General features: G+C 41.4%; 1 protein-coding gene across 3 annotated transcripts in view; it reads right to left on the minus strand.

Moving 5' to 3' along the window:
- STK38L (serine/threonine kinase 38 like) overlaps positions 1-21,356 on the minus strand; it is a 106,248-nt gene that overhangs the window by 36,391 nt on the left and 48,501 nt on the right. For all 3 annotated transcript variants that reach the window (XM_014587209.2, XM_014587210.2, XM_014587215.2), the window contains exon 2: positions 707-851. In XM_014587209.2, coding sequence (XP_014442695.1) covers positions 707-840 — 134 coding nt within the window. In that variant the 5' untranslated portion in view covers positions 841-851. The remainder of the gene's footprint in view (positions 1-706; positions 852-21,356) is intronic.

A 21,356-nucleotide genomic window follows, 5' to 3' on the forward strand; every position in this document is an offset into this window, starting at 1 on the left:
TAAATGTATCATCTCCCTTTCTGTATAATATATTTGCTGAAGGCAAAATAACATGTCATTCATTTTTTAGAAATGTTTACATTCCCACTTACATACATAGGACACGGTAAAAGTTTCTGTATTACCATCAGTCATTCATGACACATACCTCAAGGAAAAGTATAAAGATATGTTACAATTTCATAGCTGCAAGAGTTGTTTGAAACATCAAAGGTTTGCTTGGGAACCAGCAGTTAGCATAATGGCTATGTCGCTGGACTCCCACGTAGTCGACCGCGGTTCGTGTCCTGGACCCAGTGGCTTAAAACTCACACTGGGTGCGTGTGCGTGCGTGCCCAAGATCCTGAGAGGAGAATGGAGGAGAAGGGACTGCAGCGTGACCATTCCCCCTGGGGGGTGATTTCTCGCTTTCTGTCTCTAATGTCTCTCTCTGTCTGTCTGGCGAGCGCACGCGCCCTATAGCGAAAATCTCTCCAAAAAAAAAAAAAAAAGGTTTGCTGATGATGTAAGCAGATGGGTACCTAAGAGTGGTTACTAAGGAAAGGACACTGTGAACATGAAACGAGTAACTAGGTCACTGTCCGGGCAGGAAACAACCAGCGTGCAGGATCGACACTTGTACTATTAATGGGAAATATGTTTATACCCCACCTGCAGCACAACCGCTTATTTAACCAAACCAAATCTCAACTAGTCTTTATGATACCTGGTTTCTCTTTCTTCATGCTGCAAAATTAGGTTGCTGTAAAAATTCTCCAAGGTGAGCTTGGCTACAGTCACTCTCTCCCGAGTATGGTTGCTCATAGGAAAGGTTGTCGTGGTCCCTGCCGTCATTGCCATAGTAACAGCAACTGAAACAACATATAAAAAATGACTTAGTACAAAAGAAAAAAATTTCTTTTATAATGAACTCTGGAAATCTCTAATTTCTTCTAATAAAAATTCTACCCTAACAGTTAACACACCCAAGTCTTTTACAGTATAAATAATACAAAGCTCATAAAGAACGAAAAAGATGCAGTACTCCCAAAGCAAGAGAGATTGTGTACTGGCAAAACCAGAGGTGAATTACAGTGAAGAGGTACCAGTGGCAGCTCATACATAATACAAACATATTTATGTACAAAAGGTCATATTCAACAAGCATTCAAAATGAGAAAGGCTCAAGCTATTTTATTGTCTTATTGCTTACTAAACAAAATCTAAAAGAGTTTGATAATAACTATGTCCCTCATAAATGTCTCCTGAAAGTTACTGTCAATTAAATAGTAAGAAGTAGCATCTGCCATATATATTCCAAGAAACATGAAGTATGTGATCAAATATGTATACAAGGGGTCAGCCACCAGGTGTAGCCCTAACACAATGCTCCGTGATGTTGGACCCACATGGGAGAGCCCCAGGTTCACATCCAGGTCTCCCTGCACACGCCAGGCACACACAGGTGTGCATCTCTGACCTGGGCTGGCTGAGGCCGGGAATGGATCCTGGCATGAAGGCCCTCTGGGGTTGGGGGTGTGTGCCTGCCTGTCTCTCTCCCCTACCCCTCTCAGAAGAAATAAACTTAAAAAGAAAAATAAATATATAAAGGCACCCCTCACTTAATGATTAAGTTTCATACCTACACTAGGTTGCTAACCAAATTGTTCGATAAGCGAGGAGCTTAAAGGTGGATGTCCTGTGGTGTGTGGTGGTGCCATAAGGTAGGTATTTTTCAATACATATAATGGAACAACACAGTAGAATAATGTAATTCTATCTATAAGGAAAGCATACATTAGATAAGCACAGAAAGCAATGAGACACACCATAAAATGATGTATAGCCATGGGACCATCAGTTGGCATAATGGCTATGTCACTGGACTCCCATGGAGTCAACCACGGTTTGAGTCCCGGACCTGGTGGCTTAAACTCATGCCGGGCGCGTGTGCGTGCGTGCCCAAGATTCCGAGAGGAGAATGGAGGAGAAGGGATTGCAGCGTGGCCATCCCCCTGGGGGATCATTTCTCACTTTCTGTCTCTCTGTCTGTCTCTGTCTTTCTGGCGAGCGCACATGCCCTATAGCAAAAACCTCTCAAAAAAAATATATATCCAGCATAATTGTTTTTATTTATCCTGCATACTATTATGGGTGCACAATAAAATACACATTTATAAAGAAATACAGTTTTGCATGACTGTGAACACTTTGTGTAGTGAACACTAACTGACCATGGGAACAAAACTAAGACTGAGAAAGGGGGTTCCCGAGACTCACAGATCGAGAAAGGGAATTCCCTGCACTGGAAAATTGGTCATAAGCCCAAGGGTCATTAAACAGATAGGTCATTAAGTGAGGCATGGCTGTGTATACATACACACACACACATATACACACACACACACACACACACACACACACACACACTCCCCAGACTAAAGCAATTCCTAGAAGTACATGTTATAGGGGAAAACTACTTTTTGAAACAGGCCATTTTAAACGGGGTCCATAAGTGCCCCATTTCATTCTGAATTCTGTTGTCATTCGGAGTAGTGCTACCACCAGATCTAATACATTCCTCCACGCTGTGAGGTTCATTCCATTTCCTAATGAATCTCAACGTCTGTCGAACTAGGCAGAAAACACAAATGGATGTACCAAACCAGGACACGATAGGGAATTTTGGTGGCCTTAATAAACTGAACAATGTTTATCTGTTTAAAGGCATTCAAGTGTTAACTTTTAAAAACCACAGGGACAGCCAAAGTAAGAGTTGCACAACTTCCATAATTCGGTAAGAAGGAATGCAGGAAAGCAGCTGCTCTGTGGGGAGATGGCTGAGCTCTGGTGGCTGCTGTGCATGAGCACTGACCCCCAGAGACTTGCCAGGGTGGTGCTTAACACAGGCCACATCTGGGCAAAAAGACTGGAACAGTTCAAATGTTAAACAGGCTTTTGTGGGGCCAGCAGGTGGTGTGGTGATTGGGGTGCTAGACTCCCACATAGACTGCGGTTCAAGTCCCAGACCTGGCAGCTTGCTTTCTTACTTTCCCTATCTCTCTCTCTCTCTTTTTCTGTCTCTGTTGATCATACATACACTATAACAAATTGAAAGAATATAAAATTAAATAAATAACCCTTCAAAAAAAAGGCCTTTGCTTATTTAGATAAGGATCGTAACAGACTATTCCAGGGACTATCCAGGTTGCCAAGAGTAACCATCCAAAGTTGGACTTTAACCAAAAAAAAAAAAAAAAAAAAAAAAGATTTTTTGCTATAGGGTGTGTGCACTCACTGGAGAAACACAGATAGAGAGAAAGTGAGAAATCATCCTGCATGGGGGGAACGGTCATACTACAATCCCTTCTCCATTCTCCTCCTGGGATTTTGGGCACACATGCACATGTGCCTGGCATGAGTTTCAAGCCACTGGGTCTGGGACTCCAATTGCATTTAGCCATGTGGGAGTCTACTGCCTTAACCACCATGCCACCTGCTGGGCCCCAAAGTTGCAGTCTTAACTAAAAACTATCTCCTTCCAAGACCTGCAATTTATCTCCACAATATCCACCTTGCCTTAATTACATAAAAATAGACACCTGAGGCCAGCAGATGGCATGGAGTTAGTTAAGGCTCTGGATTCCCACGTGGCCGACCACCATTTTAGTTCCGGATCTGGCAGCTTGAAACTAACACCAGGCGCATGTGGGTGCTTGCCATTAAGTCATGTGCATTCACTAGAGAGAAAATGATAAATCACCCCCAGGGCAATGCCATGGGCGGTCATGCCCCAATTCCTACTTCTCCATTCTCATCTTGTTGTGAAACACGGGTTCGGATCCACTGTGCCCTGCTAGCCTGCTAGCTGCTCTTCCCTACCACTCAGTCCTCTCCTACACTCTCGGCTCTCCCACGCCTCTGAGTCCTCGCATGACCTCTCCCTGACCTGCCGCACTTTTTTGTCTGCAGGAATCCTGCTGATCCTTTATGGCCCAGTTTAGACGAAGCCTTACTGTGGTGACTTCTCCAAAAGGACATCACATTTGTCATTCTTTCATGTGTACCCTCCAACGTTTGTTGCAATTTATGTCAGGTACCAGTGCTTGTCACTCCCTTGTCTCCCACTAACCTAGGAACATCTCTGGGCAAAAACGACTCCTGATTTTTATTTGTTTTCCTTTATTCAGGATAGAGTGCCTGCGTGCAAACTACAGAGCAAGTGAGAAGGGTGGGGAGGGAGAGCGACAGGAACCACCCCCAACAGGGCCTGGTCATATTGCAACCCTTCTTCCTCCAATTCTCTACCCCATCAACATCTTGCCCACAGGCATGTGTGCCTGGTGCGTTGCCACCACGGCTGAGATTCGAACCCCAGCTGGCCTTGTGGGATCTGGCTTCTTCCCTTACGTTAGAGGAGTGATTAACCACTGCACTGTAGGGTTGCCCCAGAATAATTTTCGAACATTCACCATGACAGCATTGTATCTGACACAGTAGGTATAAACGAGTGAATGAAACGAAAGGGGAAAGTTGAAGGAATTAGCAGAAAGTCAAGTATTCTGTAAAAGCTGGCTAAAAAGCAACTGTGGAAAAAGAAATGACTGAACTTAGGACTTAGAAATTCAGAGACCGAATCTCATCTGCTAATTGGTCAGATGGTCTTATTCCAACCACCACTGAACAGAAGTCACTTTTCCCCAGACAGGGATTATCGTATTTGCTCTGCTTAGTGCATGGGCTTAGCCTAAGGCCATCTGAGACGAAGCAGAGGGAAATACCCAGGGAGGCCACAGGGGCTTATACATATGGGAGATATTATTCTAGGCACCTAGTTTGATTTCTTTACATATACCAAATGCTTTAATAATGAGTATTACGTTAAACTCAAACATTATCATAGCCAAGTGATTTTTAAGTACTAAGCTACTCTTTCTAGAATGTTATCTAAGGCAATACTGCCAGATCACTCCTGGAAGCTTCAGAATCACTGGGCTCAGGTTTCGTGTTTTAGGATCAGATGCAGAGAAGTCAGAGAAGAAAAAGTGGGCAGGGATGGTATACAGACAACAGTGTCCCAAACATGCCTGTTAATTGGGATTCGGGATGGGAAAGGGAGGATGGATTGAAAGTTGAGGAATTCAAGTAACTTTAAGGAATTCAAATTATACAAAGTTAAGTTTCTTTCTTTCTTTTCTTCTTTCTTTCTTTCTTTCTTTCTTTCTTTCTTTCTTTTTTGTAATTGCAAGAGGGCACATGCTCTTGCCACATAGAAACAGAGAGAGAGAAAGAGAGAGAAAAAGCACACCGCAAAGGAGAATGGTCACTCTGCAATCCCCTCTCCTCTCTCCCTCCATCCTGTCCAGATTTTGAGCAAGCATGAGCATGTACCCAGTGTATTTTTCAAGCCAGAGCTGAGACTTGAACCACACAGTCAGTCATGTGGGATCTGGCTCCCTTAACCATTAGGCCACAGGGCAGACCCAACACATTTCTTAATGTAAGGCTTCCCAGTATCTTTAACATGTTAAGATGCATCTTAAACCCTCCAAAGGGGACAGGTATACAATATGCAGGAGTATTCTAGGGAATCTCCTTTAGGCACATACAATGTGAGTTCACAGATACTTTTCAAATGCCTTTTTTTTTTTTTAATATTTTTGCCATAAGGTGGTGAACTCACTGGAGAGAGACAGAGAGACATAGTGAAAGAGAAAGTGAGAAATCACACTGCCCCCATGTTGCAATCCCTTCTCCTTTTTTCTCCTCCTGGAATTCTGGGCATGCATATATATGTACCCATAGTGATTTTCAAGGCACTGGGTCCAAGACTGGAACTACGGTCAGTCATGTGAAAGCCTAGCACCTCAATCATGCCACCTGCTGACCCTCAAATGTTTTTTAGTAAAAAAGTGCCTGTTGGGGCCAGCAGGTGGCATGGTGGCTGAGGTGATAGACTCCCACATGACTGACTGCAGTTTGAGTCATGGACCTGGTGGCTTGCTTTCTCACTTTCCCTCTCTCTCTGTGTCTCATGATGAATTAAATAATAATAATAGTAATAAAATAAAGTAATTTTAAAAAATCTGTTACTTTTTTTCAACAAACATGTGTGTGGAGGGGGTGTAGGAGGAGGAAACCATCAAAGTTCCAACCAAGAACATTTATGGTTTTCAAAATGCTTTCTAATTTGCCCATTCTTCTACAAGGCAGGTATTAATGGACAGAGAAACTTCCAGAAGATCTGGAGCTGACAAAAGACTTTTCAAATTAGTTTACCAACTTCTAGAAAAAAACAAACAAACAAAAAAGCCAAGAAGACCCAACTATAGTTGTTCAAGGCTTATCTAATCCTTTCAGAAAGTGGATGATGTGTTAAAAAAAAAAAAAACTCTTATAATGCCTCTCAAAAAAAAATCACAAAGAAGTAATACATAAAGTAGAGTGTCCTGTGGTTCACAGCAATGCCTGTAGAAGTTAGAAAGAAGGGTGTGTGATGCACTGAGGGTGTGGCCTTGTAGGGAGCTGCCTGGCTGCCAAGGGGCCTTTAGAACAGGCTGCCCTCCTCAGTCTGCCAAGGTGGAAGGCTGGCCTTCAGCTGCCAGTGTCTCAGGGCAATCAAATTCTGGAAGTTACTCTATCCTAATAAAGTTGATAAGAGACTGATATATAAGACAGATTTACACAATAAATCAAGTAACAGGAACAGCCGTTTGCATCTTGTGGCAAACTCATTCTACCCTCATAGGCAAGCTAGTCATGAAGCCTAGTACGGATCAGAAGATTGCTGGGTAGGCACGGCAGCAAAACAGAAAACGGTTCAATTTGTAAGTTTAATGGCATTAGGATAAAGTGGGATCTAAATAAAAAGACTGATGGCTACCGTGCGTAGGGCACCTGTGCCTCCTGGAAAGTAAAGAGGAAATGGCCAATGTGAAGCTCCACTGACCAGGCTTTCTGCCAATGAGGCAAATTAGGGGCCAGAGGCAGGTAGAACTATTACTAAACAAAGCTCGAAAGGAAATGTATTGTGAAGCATAAACATGTATAGGGAATCCAAACAATTCCAAACAACAGAAAAAAAAAATTAAGAATAATTTATTTATTATTATTTTACTTTAACCAAAGAGAGACACAGAGGGAGTGAAAGTGAGAAAGACACAGAGAAAGAGAAGGAAAGTGAAGCCACCAGATCCGGGACTTGAAGTACAGCCGACCATGTGGAAGTCCAGCACCCTCACCACCATGCCACCTGCCGACCCCGAAGTGTTCTTTATTTATGGTAACAAAATAAATATAAGGCTATTTCAGATAAATATTTATGAACCAGATGTCTTTATAAAAGAAGGAAAACAGATAGTCCATTGTCTTCCATCATGAGAAGATGTAAGTTTTACTCCCAAATCCAAAAGGAGATGTCAAGTATTGAAAGGTCACTTTGAGGTACCATGTAATATAATCATGATTATTATGCTCTTTCATTCTAGTTACACATACAGAAAAGTATGTACACTTTGTTTAAAAACTAAATTGTAGTAAAATCTGAGTCTGTGCATCTTTGTATTACAAGCATTACAACACTTGGCAAAGGGCTGAACTCTCAGGCATTCTGGAAATGACGGTGAGCAACTTCAAACTTCATGAATTTTAAATTATACAGGTGTTCCATATAAACTTCATTTGGTTAAAAACTATAGAACCATTTGGTATTGTGTTAACCTTCAGAAATAAATCTTACTTAAGACATATATTTGCAGAAAACCCCCAAAACCCCACCTTTGGTCTTGATTAAACAGTAACTTTTTAGAGATTAGCTTTAAAAACAAGGAAAATTATTTTCCTCTAATCAGACAGAATAGGCTTTAAAATTTTTAAATTGCACAAAAGAAGTGATCAGATTATTACAAAGAATGATCTAGATGACTAGCACTTATTATATTGCAAATTTATTTCACTAATGGATTGGACACAGTTGTCTTTTATTAAAGCCCTTTCTTTAGCCAGAAAAAGAACAGGATACAATTTGCAAGTCTAGAATTCCTGGACTGATAAAAACAACACTAGGTGCCCTTGAATTTCCTGTTCATGTGTTTTCTCCAGACTCCCTATTCATTAATGGGGACAGCACCAATAGCCGAGCCCAACATTCCTTAGTTTATTAAGCCTGGGGAGAGGAGATAACAAATCTGGCACTTGGGCCATCTATAAATAGATGTGGTGGCTCCCTTTAGCCATTTACTATCCAATTCTAAAGGAGGAAAACAGAATTACTTTACCTGGCTGGAAAACTATTCACTGGCGATATCACCTTCATTTTCTCAAAGTACATTTCAGAAGATGAAGAGTGTACTTCATGCCTCTCCAACACCTTCAAGTACACATTTTTCCTTAAATTTGTCATTAGTTGTGATCATAATGTGTATGATGGGCCCCTAGCAATAGAGTAGCCACAGCCTCTTTCCTGAGGTACCACGAAGAGCAGGAAATTCGCCCAGGTGAGGTGCAATGAACTTTCACTAAATAGCTATATTCTTCCCAACCAAAACTTACTGCAGATGCACACACTGTGCTAGCACTACACAAAGTACTGGTAATAGGAAGGCTATCAAAATATAGTTCCTGGGATCAGCAGTTGATGTAATGGTTATGCCACTAGACTCCCATGTAGTCCACCGCGGTTCAAATCCTGGACCTGGTGGCTTAAATTCACACCGGGTGCGTGTGTGTGAGTGCCCAAGATCCCTAGAGGAGAATGGAGGAGAAGGGATTGCATGGTGTGGCCATCCCCCCTGGGGGGTGATTTCTCACTTTCTGCCTCTCTCTCTCTCTTTCTCTTTCTCTCTCTCTGTCTGTCTTTCTGGTATACATATGCACCTATAGCAAAAAACTCTCAAAAACAAACAAACAAACAAAACAGAAACAAAAACAAAGTTCCTGCCCTTAGGGAGTTCACAATCTTATGGGGGCACAGAGTATGAGGAATCAGCTTTTCTTTTGTTTTTGTTTTTGTTTTTTGTTTTTTTGGAGAGGTTTTTGCTATAGGGCGTGTGCGCTCGCCAGACAGGCAGAGAGAGACAGAGAGACAGAAAGCGAGAAATCACCCCTCAGGGGGGATGATCACGCTACAATCCCCTCTCCTCCGTTCTCCTCTCGGGATCTTGGGCACGCACGCACATGTACCCTGCGTGAGTTTTAAGCCACCGGGACCAGGACGCAAACCGCGGTCGACTATGTGGGAGTCCAGCGACATAGCCATGACGCTAACTGCTGGTTCCCAAGGAATCAGCTTTTCAAGAGCAAGTGTAATTTAACAGAGAAGATGCCAGAACTTCCTTCTTGGGGGAAGGAAGTTGTAATAAGAGTTTACCAGTCAGGTGGACTTGGCAGACAGAGGAGGGGGAGTATGGCATGAAACAGAACCACACACTTGAGTGCACAGATCAACTGAGTATATGGAACAGCAGAAGATAAAGGTAGAAAAACCTTTTTAGTCATGTTAAAAAATGACCCTGAAGCCCAGTCATGATAGTCCAAAGCTCTGTAATGCTGGAAGCTATATAGAAGATCAGAGTTTGCAGTCTATTCCCAGGTTGATCTGTGTACACTGTGTGTGGGGATTGAGGGGTGCGGAAGGCATATATAGCCTTTAATCCTGGCTGTCTAGGGAGAGGCTGCAGGGTTAAGACCCTGTTAAATGGGCTTCTTGTCTCTTTTTCTATCAAGAAATTTAAGAAAATTACCATGAATTTAAGTGGAAATCATGCAAAACTTTTAATTAAGTGAAAAACAGACCACAGTAACACTGCATATTCAACCAAAAAGAGATTACATGAGACTGAAATAGAATTCTATGACTTTTTTCCTAAAACATTACAGATTTCGTCTATGCTTTGTCTTTCAGATTTAAGAATTTTTGTTTTCTTTTGAGTTGTTGGGCTCAGCAATTTGTTTAAAAAAATAATAATTTTTTTCAGTTTTTTTTAAGAGGTGTTTTTGCTATAGGGCACGTGGGTTCACCAGAAAGTCAGAAATCACCCCCCAGGGGGGATGGCCACGCCACAATCCCTTCTCCTTCATTCTCTTCTCAGGATCTTGGGCACACATGCACATGTGCCCGGTGTGAGTCTAAGCCACCTGGTCCAGGATTTGAACCGTGGTCGACCAGATGGGAGTCCAGCGACATAGCCATTATGCAAACTGCTAGTCCCCCAAAAATATTTTTTTTAATTGAAACATAACTTTTCTCCCTTCCTGACCCCTCTGCAATTGGAAAATACTTGTGAGCATTCTTATTTTGTGGCAGAATGGTCATTTGCCTAAGTACAATAACACAATATTATCTGTTGCCTTGTATCAGAAACTGAATTCTTAGGGGGCTTTGTGCAAATTACAGACCAAATTGAGATGAACCTAATTTCTTTCTTTGCAAATAAGTTAGTTTAGACCTCTTTTCAGTAAAAGGGGGAATGGAAAGAAAAACAAATGTTTCAGAAGAAAATTACAGTGCACTTGTCACTAGCTTCTACCTTTGTCCATACTTTAAGATCTTCTGTGAGGGACCAGCAATTAGTGTAATGGCTATGTCACTGGACTCCCATGTAGTCGACCACAGTTCGCGTCCGGACCCGGTGGCTTCAAACTCACGCCGGTTCGTGCGTGCCCAAGATCCCGAGAGGAGAATGGAGGAGAAGGGATTGTGGCGTGGTCATCCCCCAGGGGGGTGATTTCTCGCTTTCTGTCTGTCTCTCTCTGTCTGTCTGGTGAGCGCACGCACTCATAAAAAAAAAGCTGCCAAAAAAAAAAAAAAAAAGAAATGTATACTGTAAAGACATGATAAAATGTAAATTAACGTAAATAAATAAACAAAAAAAAACAGCTAACACAAAACATTTATTGTCTGCTCATGTACCAAGAAGTATTATCTTTTTTAGATTTATTTAATTTTATTATTATTTGAAATTTTTTGCTATAGGGCACATGCATTCACCAGAGACAGAGAGAGAGAGAGAGAGAGAGAGATAAAGGGCAAGTGAGAAAGCAAGCATCAGGTCCAGGACTCAAACTGTGGTCAGTCATGTGGGAGTTCAGTGGTTCAACCACCATGCCATCTGCTGGTCCCCAAGAAGTCTTTTTTTTTTTTTTTTTTGAGAGGTTTTCGCTATAGGGCGTGTGCACTCGCCAGACAGACAGAGATACATAGAGACAGAAAGCGAGAAATCACCCCCCAGGGGGGATGGCCACACCACAATCCCTTCTCCAATCTCCTCTCGGGATCTTGGGCTCGCATGCCCACGTGCCCAGCGTGAGTTTTAAGCCACCAGGTCCGGGATGCAAACCGCGGTCAACTACATGGGAGTCCAGCGACATAGCCATTACGCTAACTGCTGGTTCCCCCAAGAAGTCTTCTAAGAATAAAGAATGCTACATGTTTTCTAAGCATTTAATGCTTAACCATTCCTAAAATTCTTTCTGATTTGCACTTTGGATAGATTATGCTAATATACGGAGGATGGCAAAATGGCTGGGAGTGAGCACTGATTAAAGTAGAGAAACTAAACCAGGTTGGGGGCACCCAAAATGAATAGTCAAGGGTTAGAAATGCCTAGTCCACAGCCATATTTCTTTGGTTGGTACTATGATTCAGAAATTAGTAAATTTCATGTAAAAATTCAGGGTTCTAATCCCTCTTGAGAAGTCAGATCTATCAACAAGAGCTAACATTCCTGCCTAGAAATACACAGCAGGAGCAGAGATGAAGCAACCACATAACTATTGCATCCTCAGAGTTACCAACACTCTGCTTCCTCATGCCCAGCCTCCTCCAGTCACTATCTTTTTTAAAGAATTATTTATTCTGGGACCAGTGAATGGCATAATGGTTACATTGCTGGCCCCCCCAAATAGTCAACTGCAGTTCGAGTACCAGAACCGGCAGTCTTAAACTCACGGGTGGAGGGGAGGGCAGTACAGCAGTTTTGGTCATGCACACACACCTGGGATGTTTTTCAAACTGTTAGGTCTGGGACTCTAACCACACAGTCAACAATATGGTATCTAGCTGCCTTCACCACCATGTCACAGGCTGGCCCTAGCTTTTGACATAATTCCACTTTTAGAAATCTATCCTAAGGAAATAATCAAAACTACACCAAGTATTTTTATATAGTGCTTTTTAAATAAATCAAACCATTATGTAAAACATTAAACAACCCAAAATAAACTGAATGTTTAAAATTAGGTGAAATGGTTGATGGAATGATTGTAGCATAAAATACCATAAAAAGAATAGTAAAATTTTCTCAAAACATTTTAACAACATGAAAAATACTGATAAGATTAGCAGAATATAAAGTTCTATCATCAATGGGACTGGCAGGTGGTGTGGTAGTTAGGGGCGCTGGACTTCCACATGGCCACCCGCAGCTCGGGTCCTGTACGTGAGAGCTTGCTTTCTCACTTTCTCACTCTCTCTCGTTCTCACCCTGTCCCTCTCTGGTCAAATTAAAATAAATGAATAAAAGGATAAGTAAAGTTAAATAAAATAATTCTTTAAAAAGAAAAAGTTCTATCATCAAGTGCAGTATGAACTAAACTATATTAGAAGAGAGGTTAAATTACTGTGTGAACAGTGCGAAATCAGAGACTATTTAAATTGTGTCCTTCATCAGTTTTTAGATTTTCCACAATGGAAAAACAATTTTTTATAACCAGAGAGAAAAAACAGCCCTTAAGAGTAATCATATGGAGACCAGCAGGTGGCATGGTGTTGAGGTGCTGAACTCCCACATGGCCAACCAGTTTGAGACCTGGACCTAATGGCGTCTCTCTCTCTCTCTCTCTCTCTCTGTGTGTGTGTGTGTGTGTGTGTGTGTGTGTGTGTGTATGGTCAGATAAAATAATTTTTTTTAAAGAGTGATTATATGAAGGTGCTGAAGGTAAAGCAATAAAAAACAATCAACTTTCCTCTTTCAGCAAAGAGTGGTGGTTTTCCAGGTACCACTATACTTGGACTTTCCCCTGTGAATTAAATTTGTTTTTATTTTTTTCAAAGAATTATTTTATTTTGTTATTTAAATTTGACCAAATAGGGACAGAATGAGAGAGAGAGAGAAAGTGAGAAAGAAGCCACCAGGTCCGGGATATGAATTGCAGTTGGCCATGTGGGAGTCCAGCGCCCTTAACCACCAAGCCACGTGGCGGCCCCTATTTATTTATTTTTCTTAGGTTTTTGCCTTAGGGTATATACACTCACCAGAAAGAGAGAGAGAGGAACATTGACAATTGACCCTCCCTTCCCCAGAGGGGATGGCCATGCTGAACCCTTCTCCATTCTCTTTTTGGGATTTTAGGCACATAAGCACACTTACCTAGCGTGACTTATCAAGCTGCTCGGTTCGGGATTCAAACTGTGGTGAGCCATGTGGGAGTCTAGTGTCTAAACCATCTAGTCCAGTGTCTAAACCATCACACTACCTGCTGGCCCCTAGTTTTTTGTTTTGTTTTGTTTTTAAACTTGCCAGGGACACATGTACTAATTGAAGAGAGACAGAGACAGAGGGAAGGAAAATAAGAAGGCATCCCGCTTGCAGATGGTCACACTGCAATCTCTTCTCCTCCATTTCTCCCGCCTTTTGGGGTTTTGGGTACACACACACACATTCCACCAGCCTGCTTTCAAGGTACCTGTCTGCCATAGTCAGCCATGTGAGATCTACCTGTCTTAACCACCATGCTACAAGCTGACCCTGAACCAAATTCTTAGTTCTGATTTAGTGGAAGATTATGAAGAACAGCAAAAAGTGGATGCCATGTACAAAATTAAAGACAGGAAGACTAATGAGGGGAAATTTATTTATTTATTTATCTTTCAGATTTTTGCTATAGGGCATATCCACTGCCAGAGAAAGTGAGTAATCACCCACCATGGGGGATGGCCAGATCGCAATCCCTTCTTCTCCACTCTCCTTCTGAGAATTTGGGGACACACACACACACACGCATTCCTGGGGTGTTTTTCAAGCTGCTGGGTCTGGGACTCAAACCACAGAGTCAGCTCTGTGGAATCCAGCAATTTAACCATCACACCACTTGCTGGCCCATAGGGGAATTTTGAAGAAATTCAGTTTTATCTTGTGCTTCCTCCTAGGAAAACAGTAAATAATGGTCTACAGTTCTTGTTTACAAGGTTTAAACATCATTGTCTTCTCTGACAGCTTTTCTACTGGTGCCTGAAAAGGCCCGTATCAAATCCAAAAAGCAGGGCTGGCCCTATAGTGCAGTGGTTAAGCACTGTGCAGAGGCAGCTGGATCCCACAAGGCTGACCAGGGCTGGAGTCCTGGCCCCAGTGACTTGAAAAACATGCTGGATAAGTATGTGTATGCCAGGATCCTGACAAAATGGAGAACTGCAGGAAAAAGGATTATAGTGTGTCCAAGTTCTGTTAGGCAGATGTTTTCTCCCTCTCTTTTTCTTTAAAGAATTTTTAAAAATGTAATGTTATTTATTTATTTAAATTTGACCAGAGAGGGACAGAGAGAGAGAGAGAGAGAGAGAGAGAGAGAAAGAGAGAAAGCAAGTTATAGGTCCAGGACTCAAACCATGGTCAGCCACGTGGGAGTCTGGCACCACCATGCCACCAGTTGGCCCCTCTCCCTCTTTTTCTCTTTCTTATGCATGAGTAGACAGCCTCTGGAATCACTCACACACACACACACACACACACACACACACACACAGCAGAGCAGAGCAGCACAAAACTTATCTTCAGTTCTTATTTAAGGTAAGGGAAATACCTCTTCCAAATCAGCCAAAGAAGGACAAAATGAGTTCTCTAGCTTTAACAATGATATCCACCACCACCCTGTCTTTCTTTGCCAGTTTTAAAGGAGATAATGCCTGATACAAAACACCAATACAGCCCCAAATGCATCTTTGTGTTAAAAGGTGGAAGGTTTCCTATGACCAGAAAACAACCAGTATAGGTCAAGGCAGGGAAAGGACAGTGGTGAGAGGTGGTGGGCACCTGGGTACGGGGTGGGGAGAAGTGAGCTTGGGAAGCAGCCTGAATGCATACATCACTCAGCACTCAGACCAGAAATGCTCAGCCATCTTGGAACACTTGCTTCACTAGCTTTTCTTTTTCTTGAAAGTCAACTAACAGAAATGACAGAGAGAGACGTGCACACAAAATGAAACTTGAAAATAGAGTGAATTTAAGTACGGATGCAAAATATAAACTTCCTAGGACAGATGGCAGCACAGCAGTGAGATGCAGCACTGCAAGGCAATCCCACATGCGAAGGTTCCTGGTTTGGAGACCTGTAAGTACACGGGGTGCTTGTCCAGGATCCAGGGCTGAAGACGGGGGTGGGGGTGGATTGTACCACCAAGACCTGACTGGGGGTGTTCTCTCTCTCTCTCGGTGGAAATAAAAGAATAAACTTAAAATGTGTGTGTGTGTGTGTGTATGTGTGTGTGTGTGTGTGTATGTGTGTGTGTGTGTGTGTATGTGTGTGTGTGTGTGTGTGTGTAAATTTCCTAATAAACACACAACTTCAATTTCAAATATAAACTCGTATTTTAATTTACCCATTCATTGAAAACATTTGAAGATTTTTACATCACTGAATAGCTTCAGGACAAACTCATGTGCATTTCTCAATTATACCCAATTCCTTTTACATTTCATTTTCATTTTAAAATCCCTGTTTTTTTTTTTTTTTTTTGCTTGCTGTTCCTTTTCAAATAAAAACCACCTCCCTAAAAGAGATTAGACAATTTAAAAGCATAAGAGCCAGAAGCAACAGTTGTTTTGGGGTAAAAACAAGGTAAGACTAACATAAAACATGCTATCACCAAGTTTATGATTTTTTTTTTTTTGAGAGGTTTTCGCTATAGGCCACGTGCGTTCGCCAGAAAGAGAGAGAGACAGAGAGACAGAAAATGAGAAATCACCCTCTGGGGGGATGGTCACGCTGCAATCCCTTCTCCTCCATTATCCTCTCAGGATCTTGGGCACGCACGCACACGCGCCCGGCGTGAGTTTTAAGCCACTGGATCCGGGATGCGAACCACGGTCGACTACATGGGAGTCCAGCAACATAGCCATTACACTAACTGCTGGTCCCACTAAGTTTATGATTTTAAGACTTGAGTACCTATGAGTTATTTTTAGTCACTTAAGCTCTTTCAATAATATTTTAACCACCAAAAGTGACCAAAGAAAACTGCTCCTACTGAAAGCTGACATACCATGTGATTCATCAGACTTAGGTAATGTATAAAGCACACAGACCATCTGATTTCCACAATGATGAGATAATCCAGAAGGTATCTGTCTCATTAAGACAAAAGCAGGGGCTAGCAGGTGGCATAATGGTTAAGGGTGCTGGACTCTCACATGGCCAACTGTAGTTCAAGTCCCAGACCTGGCGGCTTGCTTTCTCACTCCCCCTGCCCCTCTCTCTACCTCTCACTCTGTCCCTCTCTGGTTAAATAAATAAAATTAAATAAAATAATTCTTAAAAAAAAAAAAAAGACAACAGGATACAAAAACCTTTAAGGAAAAAAAAAAAGTGCTAATGACCTTTATCATTAATACCCGAATAGTTTATTGCCTAAGCACTGAATAAGGATCATATAATTTTCTTGACATGTGACCTTTATAGAACACAGTTCTGAATTATTTAAAAAACAAACACTGGAGAGGAGAAAAAAAAAACTAAGATGGAATAAAAAATAAATTGTATAGTTGGTTGTCATCAAGGATATCCTGTAATTCAAGTAAATACACTGGCAAACCCTCCCATAAATCAGCTTATGAGTTCAATTCTGTTCATTATTTTCCTAGACTCTACTATAGCTCTAAGATTGAAGTTTTAGTTCACCAAGAGACAAAACTGTTGGAATCACAGAACTTGAATTCAATTTTGCTTACAAAAGATGGTCCTCATTAGGTACATGGGTGATCGAGACACCATCTTATCTGTCATTAAGTAACAAGACTGTCAATATATTACGCAGTCCATCCCCCTCACTCTTCAGAAGCGAGGCTCACAGATGTCTGCCTACAGGAGCTCCAGATGGAGCCCCTATTCCAGCTAGAGAGTTCACAGCTTTAGGACATTCTAGTACCCCTGCAGAGAAGCTGGGTATCAGAACACGACAGCTGGGGCCGGGTCCTGAGCCATGAACTCTATCAGCTGGGTGGTTGGCGTTTTGGTTTCCGGCCTTGGTGTTTTTTTTTTTTTTTTTTTTCCTCTCTCTCTCTCTTTCTCTCTCTCTCACTTGCCCTACAGCAAATTGAAAACTACTAACAAGAATAAATAAAATTTTAAAAAATTCGGGCCAGCAGGTGGCATGGTGGTTAAGGGTGCTGGACTCCCACATAGCCATTCATGGTTGAGTCCGGACCTGGTGGCTTGCTTTCTCACTTACCCTCTCTCTCTCTCTCTCTCTCTCTCTCTCTCTCTCTCTGACCCTCTCTGGTCAAAAACAGATTAGATAGATAGATAGATAGATAGATAGATAGATAGATAGATAGATAGATAAAGTAAAATATAATTCTTTGAAAAAAATCTTTTTTAAAATTCAATCACTAAAGTTGATTACCATTAAGAATGTAGATTTAAGGGAGCTAGACTGAGGAGCAGTATTAAAAGTGAATTTTTAATTTGCTTCACTGTGTGAAGCTGACCCACATGTGAGGGTTCCAAGTTTGTGTCTGGAGACCCCCCCCTGGACCACACTGGCACATGAATGCCCATGATGCAGGACTGGCTGCACCCGGAGGTGCCCCAAGCTGGGCTCTGCTGAGGGTTCCTCTTCTCTTTCTCTCCCGCCGTCTTTCCATCTCTTGTTCATGGAGGAAATAAATACCTTAATACACACACACACACACACACATATATCAACTTTAGTGATATATATACAAACATGTGTGTGTATATATATACACACACACACATATATATAAATGAAGGAATGTAGATTTAACTGGAGACCTCATTTCTGTCTATAATTATTTCCTTTCAAAAATGTGCCCCAAGATAAAGTCCTCGAAAATCTTATATACTATATAGGGTCATGGGACCCTGAGCCCAGGAACACCTGAGCATGAGAACAAACCTAACTGTACATATAGTTGGATTTATTTCTGGAATTTGCATAGGTATTCAGTAATAGAGGGAGAAAAAAGATTTTTTCAATGTAAAAATACACTTTTTCCCATGAAACTGGAAATATCTTTTTTTTAATATATGAAAGTAAAATACTTCACATAAAAATATAAAAATACCGTGATGCCTATACAGTGCAAAGTAAACGCCATCTCACAATCCAACCTCCCATAACGCCCAGTTTTAACTGTTGAATGAGTACGTAGTTGGACTGCCTGGATTTAAATTCTGGCCCTGACACAAACTGTAAGAACTCTCAGGTGTCAGTGTCCTTATCTACAAAAGAGAGATAATGAGAGCACATGGAAATTTATAGCTAGTATTTATCGAGGGTTATACAAAATATAGGCATTGTACCAAACACTTAAATCATATTAGCTAATGTTAATAAAGTGGCTGATGGATATGTGTTAAAGCACTTGGAATAGCGCCTAAACTCAGTCAAGTGATCATGAAACGTTAACTATGGCTATGTCCTTCCAAAAACGTAATGCATATGTAAACGTACACACGTGTACAGAATTTTAATATAAATGGGCTGATATAGACTATTCTGTAACTTGCTTTATCCCCTATGATCTTGCAGACACCCTTCAATATTAATAAAAAATAGACCCACTTCGTCCATTTTAAGGCATACTAGAATAATAATAATACTTGCTAAAATATATAATGAGTTGTTTGTGCTAGACACTGTGTTTTTTTTTTTAAGAGTTACTTTATTTAACTATTTATTTATTTATTTATTTTAATTTGACCAAAGACACCAGGTCTGGGACTTGAACCGTGGTCAGCCATGTGGGAGTCCAAGTGCCCTTAACCACCACAATACCTGCTGGTCCCCTAGACACTGTGTTTTATGTGTATCATGCACGTAATCCTAATACTCTCAAAAATGTATGCCGCTATTATTCCCATTTAGAGAAGAAAGTGAGACTTAGTTGGATTAAGTTATTCGCCTAAAATCACAGTCAGATGTGGAGTCAAAATTTAAACTTAGGTTCCTGTGAAACTAGGCCGTCATGACACATTAAACCTTCTATAGTATCATTTATGGTTTTAAACCAATGTCCACTGACAGATGTTCAGATGGCTCCCATTTTGGAGGGATATTTTTAGCAATGTTGCAGTGAACATACTGGATAACAACTGTGCACTCCTGCCCTTATTTCCTTATTACATTCTTCCAGACATGTAATTTCTTTCTTTTTTTTTTTTGGAGAGGTTTTTGCTATAGGGCACGTGTGCTCGCAAACCAGACAGAGAGAGACAGAGAGACAGAAAGCGAGAAATCACCTCCCAGGGGGGATGGCCACGCTGCAATCCCTTCTCCTCCATTCTCCTCTTGGGATCTTGGGCACGCACGCACATGCACCTGGCGTGAGTTTAAGCCACCGAGTCCGGGACTCGAACCATGGTCGACTACGTGGGAGTCCAGCAACATAGCCATTATGCTAACTGCTGGTCCCCAGACATGTAATTTCTGAGTTAAAGAATATTCACATCCAAAATTTGGCTACACACCACCAGACTGCTTTCCAGAGAGGTATTACCAATTGACCACACATAGTTCTATGAGAGAGCCAACACTGGGTACTGTCCATCTATTTCATCTCTGCCAGTCTAATAGGTTAAAATGAACATCCTAGCTTTTTGCTTAAACATTTGACTAAAAGGAGTTAAGCATATTTTAATATATTTTAGATAATTATTTCTTTTACAGGCTGCCTGATTTAAGTCTTTTGCCTACTTTTCAACGGAAAAAATAATTCTTTAAGATATTCAGACTTGGGACCAGTAGTTAGCGAAATGCCAATGTCGCTAAGTGAAATGGCTTAAACTCACGCCAGGCGCGTGTGCATGCGTGCCCAAGATCCCAAGAGAAGAACGGAGGAGAAGGGATTGCAGCGTGGCCATCCCCCCTGGGGGGTGATTTTTCGCTTTCTATCTCTCTGTCTCTCTCTGTCTTTCTGGTGAGCGCACGCGCCCTATAGCAAACACTTCTCCAAAAAAAAAAAAAAAAAGACATTCAGACTATATTTAAATAATCACAGCATATCTTAAATATCTTAACTATCACAGCCTACACTGAACAGCTGAAATCACACCATAATATCAATATTCAAGTAATTCCATTCAGACAATTTAAGAAAAATCCAGAGCATACTTTGGTTCATGCAGGAACTATACTTGTTATATTAGAAGCAGGCACTTTCCTATAATTCAACAGGATCAAATCAAAACTATAGTTTCACAACCCAAAAGTTGAGACTGTAGGCAGAAATAGTTTTCTAAAACAAGATTTTCTATTATTTAGATATGACATTAAGACTTTGTTATTTATTTATCCTGACTAGCACATATAATCTCTTTTAAAAATTTTACTCTCCAACAGCAAACTTCCCAGTTTACTGATTCTTTAAGTCAACTGAGCATTGTCCTCATTGTTGCCACTTAATAAGCACCGTCTCTGTGCTAGATGGTACTGTGTGCATTATCTTAAAGAAAAAGACTTATTTTATTCAACTTTACTTATTAATTAATTTATTTATTTATTTATTTTTTGAGAGGTTTTCACTATAGGGCGCGTGCGCTCGCCGGACAGACAGAGAGAGACATAGAGACAGAAAGCGAGAAATCACCCCCCAGGGGGGATGGTCACGCCGCAATCCCTTCTCCTCCATTCTCCTCTCGGGATCTTGGGCACGCATGCACATGCGCCCGGCGTGAGATTTAAGCCACCGGGTCCGGGACGCGAACCGCGGTCGACTACGTGGGAGTCCAGCGACATAGCCATTACGCTAACTGCTGGTTCCCTATTTATTTATTTTTACACTTGACCAGAGAGGGACAAAGCAAGAGAGAGAGGGAAAGTGAGAAAGCAAGCTGCCAGGTCTGGGACTCGAAACACAGTTGACCATGTGAGTTCAGGGCCCTTAACCCCCACACCAACTGCCAGTCCCTGATAAAATGTTTTTTTTTTTAATTAAAAACAAACAAACAAACAACAACAACAAAAACAAACAAACAAACAAACAAACCTGAGGCTCAGAAAGGTTACATTACTTGCCAGAGGCCTCTCAACTAGAAAATGGCAGACCTTGGTCTTGAACACTGCCTGACTCCAGAACCACTGTGCCAACACTTTATGACCAGACTTACTGAATTAAACAAAGTTAAAGCAAAAAAAAAAAAAAAAA

Source organism: Tupaia chinensis, unplaced genomic scaffold, assembly GCF_000334495.1.
Source record: "Tupaia chinensis unplaced genomic scaffold, TupChi_1.0 Scaffold000028_1, whole genome shotgun sequence".
In the NCBI taxonomy this organism is placed as follows: Eukaryota; Metazoa; Chordata; class Mammalia; order Scandentia; family Tupaiidae; genus Tupaia; species Tupaia belangeri.